This window comes from Halyomorpha halys, unplaced genomic scaffold (genome assembly GCF_000696795.3).
Source record: "Halyomorpha halys isolate HHAL.00 unplaced genomic scaffold, Hhal_1.1 Scaffold65.1, whole genome shotgun sequence".
NCBI lineage: Eukaryota > Metazoa > Arthropoda > Insecta > Hemiptera > Pentatomidae > Halyomorpha > Halyomorpha halys.
The window spans coordinates 599864-613670 of NW_027109066.1; the positions used below are offsets into that span (position 1 = coordinate 599864).

General features: G+C 29.9%; 1 protein-coding gene across 1 annotated transcript in view; it reads right to left on the reverse strand.

Annotated features, from left to right (window-relative positions):
- gig (tuberin) overlaps positions 1-13807 on the reverse strand; it is a gene marked incomplete in the record, with an annotated part of 56248 nt that overhangs the window by 38892 nt on the left and 3549 nt on the right. The window contains 7 exon segments of the mRNA XM_067047282.1: positions 1553-1757; positions 4339-4560; positions 7259-7424; positions 9293-9465; positions 10198-10370; positions 11488-11629; positions 13051-13251. Coding sequence (XP_066903383.1) covers positions 1553-1757; positions 4339-4560; positions 7259-7424; positions 9293-9465; positions 10198-10370; positions 11488-11629; positions 13051-13251 — 1282 coding nt within the window.

Below are 13807 nucleotides of genomic sequence, written 5' to 3' on the forward strand. Positions count from 1 at the left end.
GGAGGAGAAATGTAAGATCCACTTTTTTAATCAATAGCTGATATTTATATATAAATGACTTTAGTTATGTTTTTATTTTATGTATATCGTTTCAGTATTCTTTATTTGTTATTTTAAATCAAAGAGCAAGCTAACCAGTTTTCATTGTGTAAAACAAACACGCTATTCAAAACAAAAAAGAGATGGCAGTGGGCATCCTTCCGAAGTGTTCGTTGAATTGTTTGTATTGAGATAGATTGAAATTTTTCAACTTCTGTTATTTCTATACAATAATTATAGAAAAAGAATAATCAAAGAAGAAATAGAAGAACATGACAATTATCAATAAACTATTTCCATCGTAAATCATAGCAAACAAAGCAGAGCGATTGTACCACAATCAATTATTTTTGGATCGACCAGTGAACATTGAAGATAGAAGAGAGGAAACGGGCACTCTTGATTTGGTTGGTCTGGTGAGAAGACGTCCATCAGATAGAAGCTGGAAGGACTGGAAGCCATTGTTAGGGGTTGGACATAGCATCATAGAAGAAGATATCAACAATCATAAATCATCAAAGGAAGATTGTGTGATTGGTTAGTTTTGTTTCTAACTAGAATTATTGCATTTGTAAAATAGCTATTAATTAAGTTTAAGTGATATTAGTAGTAAAGTGTCGTCGGTCTCTGATTGCCTGGAAACCTACTCTGAGAAAAGAGTCTATTATGCTATAAAATTCTATTATCTATTTAATATTAAAGTTTTTAATTTGAACCCAAGCTATCTTTTATATTTGAAATTAATTAAAACTGATGTGGTGGCAAGATTAACGTCTTCAACAGCAATAGTTGATGTTAGTTTGCTAACAAAGTTTGCTCTTTGGAGAGTGTTTGAAATGGGTTTGCCACAGTCGAAATTATTATCAACATTTTTATTTCTTTAGTATATTTCTTTTAAATCTATTTTTAATTATATTCATTTAATGTTTCATTATTTTACATTTGTTTTAGTGGCAAAAGCCATTTGAAACCTCTCGCCATATGATCAATTACAATTAATTAATAATGAAGTACTTGTGTGTTTTTTTTGTTATCTAAAAAAACTGAATGTTTATGTTTATGATAATGGTGATCATGTTGTTTTAATTTTCAAGTATGAACGTTGTTGTTTAGATAATAAAGACCTAAAGATTCATCTTTATTATTATACAATAGGAACACGCAGTAAACTATTAAAATTCTTATTATTTCATTTAAACAATTTTTTAATTATTAGAATATATATATTTTCCTTTTCATACAATATTTTGATTTCATTTACACAATTTTCTTTTCCTTTCATTTTCAATCTTCCAATTAATGATCACCCAAATCAAGCAGAACCTGGCATTTTACAGCATTAGGAAATTCTTTAGAAAATTGGACTACAAGCCCAACCAATGTCTTCATTATAATTTTTAACACAAACATGTGTAATAACACTAATACTTAAATTATGATAGAAATAAAATTATCTAAATCACTAGATACTAACTACTTATAAATATAGACAAAAGAAAAAAAAGTTGAATACCATTTTCAAATTTGAGAGCAGTAAGAATCATCGTGACTGCTCTGCTAATATCTAAAGTAAATACTTGGTTCGGTTGGAACACATTATTCCTGATATCTGACGTCTGTTTACTGGCCAAAAGGAAAATGCTATGTCGCTTGTTTTGGCCTGCAACTCCTAATCTATAATAACAATCCGCTCTCAACTTCAAAAGACACTCGAGCATCTAAAAAAAATTAAACATACACTTTTATTAAAAATAGAAACTTGATAATAGGATAGGAACGAGTTATAGCATATTTATAATATAATAGAGATAAGTAGTACTTGATTACTTTATTACAACTAGGTATTATAGATTAATATAAATTATACTATATCTATATGAATTCTGAGTTTTAAAAAACAATTATTTCACTAGTTATAGTATGCTGTATTTATAGCAACAAAATGCAGAAGGGCAGGACATCTTTTACAGTAAAGTATTACTCCCTCTGGATCAATAAAAACATATTGAAGTAATATGGAGGATGACAAGTGCATTGCATATAGAAGCAATATAGAAGATGACATGTATTACAGATAATGGCCAATAAAAGATGGAAATGATAAACGATATGTGGTACGCAATTATGTAACTTTCTTATTTACTGCTATACCTTCAAGGGTTACTCTTAACCAGCCTTACAGAGGTAAGTTTTTATATCCACAAGATCCTGATCTATTACATACCAATCTATTATCCCAATAAATTTATCTATCTATTAAATAGTTTTAACCCAGACTACAGACTTGCTGTTGAGGACATTAAATTCTGATTGCAAGAAACTTAGTTACCCCCTCCCCCAACCACAGTAATAAAGCAAATCAAAGCCCTAGATTCAACAATCAGACAAGAGTATTACAAACACCAATAAATATATTATAATAAACTAACACAATAAATATAAAATGTTATTTTTTAAAAATTAATTTAAAGCAATCCACAGCAACGGTGATGTTTGCCTATACATACCAATATTTGATCTTCAATATATTTCTGTCAACATTAAAATAAATTGTAATGAGGTGTAAATAAATCAATGATTGAAAGTAGAGTTAACTACAATAATAATAAATAAGGAATTATATCAGACAGAAAAATATGTAGAATATGTTGAAAATAAATAAAAATTTTAATCAAAAATAATTTATCCTTTATTTTTAAACAGATAATTGAAAGGAGACAAAATAATGATAAAAAATCTAGTGCAGTGCACACCATCACGCAGCCTATCACTTACTAGCCTCTACTTTACGTCCCCAAGTTTTGTGTTGGTCAATGAGCTCCTGTTGAAGTCCTGTGATTTTCACAAAAAAATATCAAAAGACCAGAGAAGATGAAAAATTTATATTTTCCTGTTTACTATAAAAGTTTGTTTTATAGAGTTTCTCGAGATGGGAATAACAAATATAATTTTTGTTCCAACCAAGAATACAACAGATTAAAAAAGATAATGAAGCAGTTGTGCGATCGGAAAAGATCGTGCGGTCTCGGCATTTCCTGTTCGAATCAAATATATCTAATTTTTCTTTCTTCTTCTTTAATTATACATAAAATTCTTTAATATTTTGTATTTACACATTGTATATTATTGCTAACAATGAGAAATGTTTTTTTTTTTTTTTTGTTTTTTTTTTGCGAATAAACAAAATTAAAGGTAGTTAAGGTAGTACAGGAAGATTGTTTGAAAATTCGGTATTTAACCCCTGCCCTGTTAGTCCTGAGGATAATGAGGGCAGAACCTATCTCATATGATATATAACACATAGCACTTAATGAGGCCAGAACCTATCTCATATGATATTAAACACATAGCACTTAATGAGGGCAGGACCTATCTCATATGATATTAAACACATAGCACTTAATGAGGCCAGAACCTATCTCATATGATATTAAACACATAGCACTTAATGAGGCCAGGACCTATCTCATATGATATTAAACACATAGCACTTAATGAGGCCAGAACCTATCTCATATGATATTTAACACATAGCACTTAATGAGGCCAGAACCTATCTCATATGATATTAAACACATAGCACTTAATTGCTCTTTGATTCACCGAGTTTAATCAAAATTGTTAGAGCTGTTTTGAAGGAAGTCGAAAAAATGTGAATAATTGATTCTTAAGTGTCGCATTCAGTCAGTCAATTTTAACGAAAATTTGCTGTCACAAACCACTCACTTTAAATATTTAATTTCAGTTAGGTATGACTTTTCATTTTTGAGCTAGGCTATTCACAGACAGACACACAGACCATTTTGCGAAACTAGGTTTTTTGGAATTCAAAATTTTTCACAATCGCTATACTTTCCCTTACTATATATTCCATGTACAGGAAAGAGAAAGTAAGGAAAAATAAATAAATTGCTTATATATGGCATTTTATAATTTCACTGCTAAATATAATCATATATGGTTCTTTTTTTTTTTTTTTTAAATAATCAAATGTTTCAGGAATGTGAGGGCATTGCCAATAAATAATTTTTTCAGATAATATAGAAATACAGTGTCTATGAAATGTCTGCAGTCTGTCAGTATGTGTTTAACAGTTACTGGTACATTACACTGCCTACATGTTAGTCTGGATGATGTTCTGGTCAGCAGTAGTCCGTTTCGGATTTGTACTCTAGTCAGTACTTCTTGTCGTTTACAATTAATAACTTCCATTTCCCTGGGAGTACTGTATGCTTGATTTCTCTTTTTAATTTAAAGCTCTCTCTTTTCTCAAAAAAAAAAAAAATTGTTAATACTTACAATGTATCGAACAGTGATAACCGGGGCTAAAAGTGAAGGTTTCAAATAGTGCTCTTCGAGATGATCAGTGATGAGATTGAAAGCCCTTATCGCAGGAGTCGGTGGTAACTGGAACATCGAGGCATTGAGACCATTAACGAGCCCGTGAGCAGCTAACTTTATATCTTCTGCATCCTCTTCAGTCAAGGCGAAGTCAACTCGAGAGAAAGGTCTATTAAGAACCTGATCAGACAAATTATAAAATCAGTGATTAAATATCGAATAGAAATAACTGATCGAAAAACTATAAACTATTATTCAATTTTTTTAATTTATAATTTTTTTTTTAATTATGAGTTTTAATTTTACGTGTACATAGTAAAATAAAATAAAAAAATGTTATCTGTTGACATGAATGGTAAAAGGAAATTGGACAATGAACTAGCATTGTGAGAAATGGAGAGAAAGTTGGTTAATATCAATAATATAAAGAAAATATTATTAATTTGATGATAAGGGAAAGTGCGTGTTAATGCCATATTTTATTATTACCTTGTAAATAGTATTTGAGTAGTATTAGTGTTTAATTTAGTTACATTTATTTTTATTTATATTATTTTGATTGGAAAAAGTCATTTGAGAAGAAAAATGTGTAATTATATTTATGTGTTATAATGAGTAATAGAGACAGTTGCTAAGGGTTGATAATCGTCGCTAAGAGGTTGCCTAACAACAGGCCGAGCATCTTCGTTTTTAGTGGAGTTCCGGCTAACTAGTGGCCATGGTAACCTCTAAGCAGCCCTGTCTCTCCTTATAATTTAATAGTTTGGACATTTTTAATGAGTTACTGAGTCATTACAGTTCGGAACCAGACCTTTTCTGTGTTTTGACTTTAATATGTGTTCTGGCTAATTAGAGGCCATGACCGTGTGTAACCAGCCCTGTCTACATTCATTTTGGTATAATTTATTGACATTTTGAATGCATTAAGAGACATTACAGTCCGAAACCAGACCTTATTTGCGTTTCGACTGAATATAAATTGTTGTTGGCTTGCGTAATACATTAAAATAACTCGACCCTGCCTGCCCTTAATAAGTACCAGTGTGGCCATCTTGACTTTTAGGACATTTCGACTGTTTGTGAGCCATTGCACCAACTTTGGAACAGTTTAAAATTGCAGCGGTGTATTTAGCTAAAGAGCTGTGACCTACACATCTCGGCAGCACTCTTCCTCTGACCTATCGGAGTGGACCAACCTTTCGTCAAACAGTATTTATTTTATATATTTATATCAGTTTTTTTGTAAATTTGTCTCTTTTGTTTTCTTAATTTATTTATCTAATTTTATTTTATCTGAAAGGTCTTTATATTTTACTTTATTCATTGTTTTATTCACCTTTACTTATTTTAGTTTAAGTTTTCAAATGTTTAAATTGAGCAAATAAATGTTTATAACTGAACCAGCTAGTTGTTTGTTGTTTTTAAAGCCTTCCAACAAAAAGACAGTCGATTTGAGGTGGCTTTAACAGCGCGTATATTTTGTATTCAAAAATTTATAATTTATGTTGTAGTTTTAAATTAAGAATTATTTATGATTTATAAATAATTCCTTTGAAATAAAGGCTTAATATATGTAGTAATTAGCATTTTAATGTATTATATTGATAAATGACATTATGTAATTTTAAATATTTGAATTAGTGCTATTTTAAGGAAAAGTATCTCAAAGACACCGGAACACTGCTTTCAATAAAAATAAAGTGCCGATTGTCACACACCTATTTTGATAATATACATCAACCACGAGAGCTGGTAGTTGACGACGGATTATATATGAGAGAAAAATGGTTAGGTATGTGGTAAGTGAAGAGAATACAAATAGGTAAAAACATATTTATTAGTTCCAACGTTTCGAACAGAATTTCAGGCCTTGATCAGGGTTCAAGCCTCTCTAAAGATCGTTGTCCGATTCTTATTCCCTTATAATTAATAAAGTATTGATTAATTAATCAACTACTTAATTTAATATTTACTTTCACTTATATCTTATTTCCTATTAAGAGTTAGTTGCCTTTTTTCCTTCAGTTGCCTACGAGCATTTCCATTAATGTATTTTAGAATTGACGATTTGCCCACCGAGCTAGTTTTTTTTCTAACATATGGAGGGTTATCTACACAGGTTACCACCCTATTCTAACCATGATAGGGAGGTTAAGTTTTCATTTTGCGGGACTCCCACAGAAAAAAAAAGTAAACTCTCCAGGCCGAAACCAGTGCAGCTGCAATAATGAGCCAGTCAAAGTTGATGCTACAACTAGCTCGTCTACAAACGGCCATACCATACTAGTTGTACTTGGCGTTTGACCTGCCTCCAGAAGGTATGTTTCTTTTATTAACTACCTTTTATTCCTTTTTATCATCTTTCCTTATTTTTTCTCCTTAACCCACTTCATTAGTTATATTCACCGCATCTAATTACTCTTAATTGTATTACTTACTATCCTTAGCTTATATAACTTCACATACTTCTTTAATTTGTAATTCTACTTACATATTGAATTAATCACAGGTTTTTCTTTATACTACTTTAATTTTAAATAATATCAGATTTTCTTATCTATATTATTTCCTCCTTTCATTTTTAATTTTAATATTACTCTATTCCTGGAGTAGAGTTTTAAACAAATGAAAGATTGCTAAACATTTATAAAAAATCTCTTTACATATCTGTAAAGTCTTATTGGCATTTATCAAATTCAACAATCTTTTTAATTCTTAATTATGTTGATTTTAGTCATGTTCATATTTTAATAATAATTATAACCATAATATGGTAATTATAATAATATTCAGAGTTACATATGTTAAGCACAGCAAGGATTAAAGTAAATGTACTTAAAAATGCTTGACATCAATAATAAACTTAGTAACCGAGTACCTTTTCGAGAGCTTCGATAACCCACATGGCACGAGCGGGCTCACAATTAACAAACAGCTCGACGAGAATCTGAGTACCAGCCGTCCTAATGGAGAGGTTAGGCTCGTTAGCGACATTGCTTAAGTGATCTAGAGCAATCTTGGTTAAATCACTTTCAAACATGTGCCTGGAATATAAAATGATTATTATTATAACATAGACAGAAAAAAACAAAACAAATAAAATAAAGAGGTGTAGATAGTTGACCGTAGATTAATGCTTGAAGAAGTTTGTCGGGGGATGCGGTCAGCAAAGAACAACATAAATAAACAAAACCATATTTATTTATTTTATGCCGACGTTTCGACCTGGCTATAGCTATAGCCCTGATGAAGACCTGAAACTCAGGTCGAAACGTCGGCATAAAATAAATAAATATGGTTTTGTTTATTTATGCTGTTCTTTGCTGACCGCACCCCCCGACAAACTTCTTCAATCAAATAAAATAAAATATTACAAGAAGCAATCTCATTTAATTGTTAAGGAATGACATTTAAATTTAATTTCCATCCCAATAGGACAATTAAAATTTCAGAACCTAATCACAAATATCAAATTAAATATAAAACAATTCATATGAGGAGAAGATGGTCGGGGTGCGGTCAACAAATAAACAAAAACTTATTTATTTGTGCCTACATTTCAACCTGAATTTCAAATCTTAATCAGGGCTAAAAAAACAGAAAAGAGATAACAACCATCACTAAGGGAAACATAAAAATAAAGGAAAATAATAAACAAACAAATCTGGAAATATACATTACAATGAATTAAGTGAAATTTAGTTGATTAATAACAATAAAATTAGATATTAGTAAATTTATGACAATATAAGATGAAATATAATATAGATATTATAGAAGTAAGAATTAATAAATTATACACAATAAATTAAAAAACAGAAAGTGTTGAAGAAATAAACATAATAAAACGTGCCCATTGTATCATACATATAATTTTTCTTTCATACCTATCATTATATTGATTTAAAATGTTTTTCATTATCTTATACATTACTTACATATGCTATTATATAAGGTTTTGTTTATTTTCTGACCGCACCCCCGACCATTTCTCCCTGTATTAATTTATGGTCAACTAACGACACCTCATAAAACAATTCAATGAAGGATGATTATTTAAGCCCTCTTCAGGGCTTAAGCCAAAATATTACAAAGATACCAATAAAGAGAATGATAGTAAATAAACAAAAAGAAATATAGGCTAACATCTGACTTGCTCTAAAATAGAATACTGAAAATAGAATTACAGAGATGAAGAAATATTAATGAAAAACAATATAATAAGACAAACATATTAAGATAAGGAATAATCACAATTATCAATCACAAAAGCAAATAATAGAGAGGTGATTAAATGTCGATTAAAAGCAAAAATTATCAATGATATGAAATATTGCTAAGTTTACCTAACTATCTTTTACATACTTTCATTCTAGCTATTTATATAGCAATGAACAACATTTTTAAATAAAACTCAATCAGTTTTAAAAAGGCTTCTTAATCTACATCTAGATTATATCAACTTTAGTTTCAAATTATCGATTGTCAACAGTATTTATCTTGATGAGAAAATTTATTAAAAACTCAAGAACAGGCAAATATACCAACAAATATGCCGTTTTTCAATTTCAGGCGCTTTTTAAATATTTTTCTATCTTAATGTCTCCTCTTCCTGTTTTAAGCTAATATTTCAAAAGTGAACTAGGGCCCTCGCTCTCCGGGGGTTTAGCAGGGCGGGTCTGGCGGGGAAGGATGGCCTTTTTTTTGTGTTATGATCTCTTCTTGTGAGATTGTGACATGTCGTTCATCGACCAACCTACTCGCTATAATTGTCCGTTTGAAAAGTCAGATAAGTAAGGCTACCATGGAGGGCGGGAGTGGAGGGTTTGATTCCGCTTTTCAAGTCAAATATACCAACAAAGTACAATGTGTGATTGTATATAATTAAAATAGTCAAAGAAGTTATTTTTACCTATAGGAATGAATACAACTGTCCAATATTACAAGGACTTTTCTTCGAATGGACACTCTTTCATCTTGAACGTAAAACCTGAGCATTAAACTGTTCAACTTGTCCAGCCATCGACAGCGTGAAGGTGAAATCGATTTCGATATATAAACAATTAATCGCTCAACAGATATTTCCTGAAATAAAAAAAGTATACAAGTATTTAGTTTTCCTAAGAAACATATATTATACTTATATGTTACAATATATACTATGCTGGAAATGACCATTGTTTATTGGAAATTTCAATGAATTATTACAATATTAATATCAATTATATCGTTAATTATTGTAGAGAAAGGAGTCGAAGAGATACTTTATCATTTTAAATGTTGAAATGTGGAGAATCTGGATAATTTAGTAAAATAATAATAATAATGTGAACCGCTTCAATCCATGAAGGGGCACGGGTTCAATACATGATAACTTTCTTGAACAATGGTTGTGTAAGAAAGTGATTGGTTCAAGATCAGGCTCTATCATCAGGTCTCAAACACACAGGGATGACTCAAAGCTAAAGTAACAGAATAAATATTTCTCTATCACAGCCAGATTCAAACTCGAGTCGAACCTTGGATTTAGTAACATAGCGCCTTATTCACCTACATAAATTTTGTATTATAAGACCAGTTATACACATATACCATATTATTTTATTTTATTTATTTGTATGTAGTAATATCACTTCCTATTATCTTTCTTTAAATATTGTATCTTTTTGTAACCATTTATCACCTGTAATCGGGCACCTTCCCTGCTGGTGGAAATTCGTCATTAAATAAATAACGTCAATGAATAATAAATTGTTTTATGCAGCAAAAAAAGAAATAATAAAATATAAAATGACATAATAATCAATAAATACTCACAGGCCTTGAAGAAGAACACTTCTCAACGATATCAAAGACCATTTGTACTCTTCCATTAAACTTATTTTCTTCGATTAATAATTCTATTCTATTCAACGTATCATGAAGATGGCTAAAAACTAGGTGCGTCCAAAGGCTTGGTCTGTTTTTATCTACAATTGTTTTTTTGTTTTCTAATTAACATAAAACTATTAGTTAGATTAAAGCAATCAATTGAGAAATAATCAAAACTATTATATTAAGGGCCAAATTTAGAGACGGCACTAAAAGTAAGTAAAAAGAATGACTAGTGAAAGTAGGCTTTTACACTTAAGCAAAAAATTAAAAAAATTCGGTACAGTAAACCCTCTTTACTATTAAACTATGAGCTCATCATAATAGTGAACCAAAATTAAATACCTTAGAAAAATAAATTGATTTTCTAAGGTAAGTTTTGATGAAAAGTCTTTCTTTATGATTTTTTTATTAAATAATACTTATATTTATTAGTATCATAAAAAAAATAATAATAATAATAAATCTGAACCGCTACAAGCCATGAAGGGTGCAGGGGTGCAGGGGTGCAGGGATGCAGTACTTTGTAGAGAAGTACTCTTACTAGACCAACGGTAGTGCAAGGAGGTGATTTGGTCAGAATCATATTCAACCACCATATTTTTCCCCAATTGAGGGTTAACCACTTTATGAGTTTCTTTTTAACGAGGAATTACTGTATTAATAAATGGCCAGGCGACTTCTATGATTGTATTAGCAAGCACCATATATATTTTATGTCAATCAGAGGCAAAGTCCACCCTTTATTATCACCACTTATCATTTTGAAATAGTTTGAATTAAGTATTCGCAATAGTATTTATATTGAACCTGAATCTTCTCTTAACTTTTTATCTATTAATAAATTGAATAGGATTCCCTTTATCCCTGATGATCCCTAAAATTGATTTGTAGAAAACTATTAACATTATCATATTCTTCTATAAACTCAGTAAAATAATAGTAAAAAGACACTGTGGTACTTATAAATGACACTGAAATTATGTAGGTTTGTGGATTATAGTTTTTTTTTCTGTATAATACTGAAACATAATAATATCAAAATACACTTAAGAGCTCAACATACATCACTGACATTTAAGTAGTAAATTTCGCTTAGCTAAGTATAGTTTATATTCCCAAATAGGTCAAGTGGAATTAAATCAAAATTTATCCTGGCTAAGTGAAACATTTTACTAGGGCATCATCTTAGAATCTGGCCCTTAATTTAAGTAAGAACATTAGAAAAATAATTACCGGTATTCAAAACAATATACATCATGATTCGCAAAACAACGGCCCAAGTAGGATCCAATAGAAAGGGGCCTTGCTTCTTCACCATCCTCTGGATAGCGAGCATGACCTCACACATGATCACGGTGTGTTTGCAACCTATCGCCTGAAAAGTAATAATTTTTTATATTATTATATTTCAGGAGTTCTTCCTCTCACTTATTAAAACTTGAATATAAAACAATATTCACCTAACTTTTAAATACATAAACCATAGCCAAAATTCAAAGTAAAGAAACCAGAAGTGGTCACACAACTTATGAAAACCTTAAAAATAGTACGAAGAGATGCTTCCTATTAAAAAAAAACGCCGTAAGTATAAATAAATATTTAATATCTGTGCAAAGATTATCTGGGTGATGATTGACTGAATCAGTTAGTGAACTGAAACAAAGTATACATTCTGGATCAAAAACAAATTTTTTAATTGCCCTTACCTAGGATGTTGGATACGGTGAGGGAGTGAAAAACGATCTTTTTAATTTTTATTTAGAAGTAAAATATATTAGCCTCCATAGTAGAACAAAAGGAGTGGAATAGGCCTAATATATTTTTTTCCAACAGCCGGCACTCGCCACATTACTGCTTGATAATGGAATCAGCTTATGATTTTCACATTTTCGTTTAACTGCTTGTAACAGTCAGCGAGCAAGAGTGCCGCTGTAACCCGCTAGGGACCAGCACTACAAGCGTCTAAGAAGCTGTATAATTGTATATAAGTTTATCATTATAAAAATAAGATCTCTTGTATAAATGTATATATGTTAATATGTAATATGTAAGAATGTTAATTATAAAATAAAAAGAGATTGAGCAAAAAGGTTCTACGGAACTATCTCGAGTAGAGTGTAAGCCACCAGTGCTATGACTAGACCCGGAGAAGGCTTGATCTGATGGATCAATCCCGGTGACAATTGAAGGCCTCATGTGATTGGTTATCACTGAGGATTCACTCTTTTAACTCCTCTTGAGATAGTTCCGTAGAACCTTTTTGCTCAACTCTTTTTATTTTATAATTAACATTCTTACATATTACATATTAATATATATACATTTATACAAGAGATCTTATTTTTATAATGATAAACTTATATACAATTATACAGCTTCTTAGACGCTTGTAGTGCGGTTACGGCGGCACCTCTTCCTCGCTGACTGTTACAGGCTCATAAATTTTATTTGGCTAAATATTAAATTTTATAATGTAATACATTATACGATGCTTATTTAAATTTGTTAAAAAATATATAAACAAAAAATGTTTTTAATTGGTCTTCCAGAAGAGACCCAGCGGTCAAGGTGTTAATGTTACGTTATTTTGCATAAAATAAATACATACATAAAACAAAATATTTAAAACAGATCAAGATTAATTCTGCATGAATTTTATTTTGGTAATATTTAATTTTTTTTTTTGAAATCTTACTGGAAATGACTAAACAAAATTAATTTATTCAGTCCTGAACTAAAAAAATAATAATATAAAACCCATTTTATTTAATTTTATACAAACTTACAAATACTTACAGTATGTAACGCACTGAGAACATTCACCGGAGTACAAACAATGTTTATGATTTTTTTGTTTCCCCAAAGGGCCATGTTGATGTAAAAAATCGCTCCTCTAAGTAAACCTGGATCAGTGTGAGTATTACGACTTTGCAGTAGATTGCACATTGTGTTCATGGCCGAATGTCCTAAATGCGTTCCTAATAGGTTCCTCATGATCTGAAATCATAATTTTTTTTAATGGAATAAAATTATAAATTGGTTCATGTGAAAAATCCATAGGCTCGAGGTTCTTAATTAATAACAATATAATAATAATAATAATAATAAATTTAAAATTTATTTATTAATTGTCTTTTCAATTTATTAGCAGAAATGAAACAAACATATTGGAGATGTACTGTTTTTAAAACAAAAAGTTAATTATATTATGCTGAAGGGGACATACAGTATCCCTGAAACAACCAAAAATAAGATCAATATATGTATCAAAAACATTGTATTTTTATTCCAAGTTTTTGACCTTTAGTCAATCATAATTTTTTTATAATTTATTCAAAAAAGTTGTACAACCCAACTTTATTGTGTTGCTAGATACACAGCATAGTTATATCTAGACAGATGATTTATTTTTATTTTTATAAAATATATTGTAGGTAAATAGTCCAGGGTAGTGGTCAATAAAGGTGTCAAAATATTAAAAGAAAACTATTTATTGTTAACCCTATTTAGTAGACTAAATTTATAATATATAATAGTAATATATGATTATTTT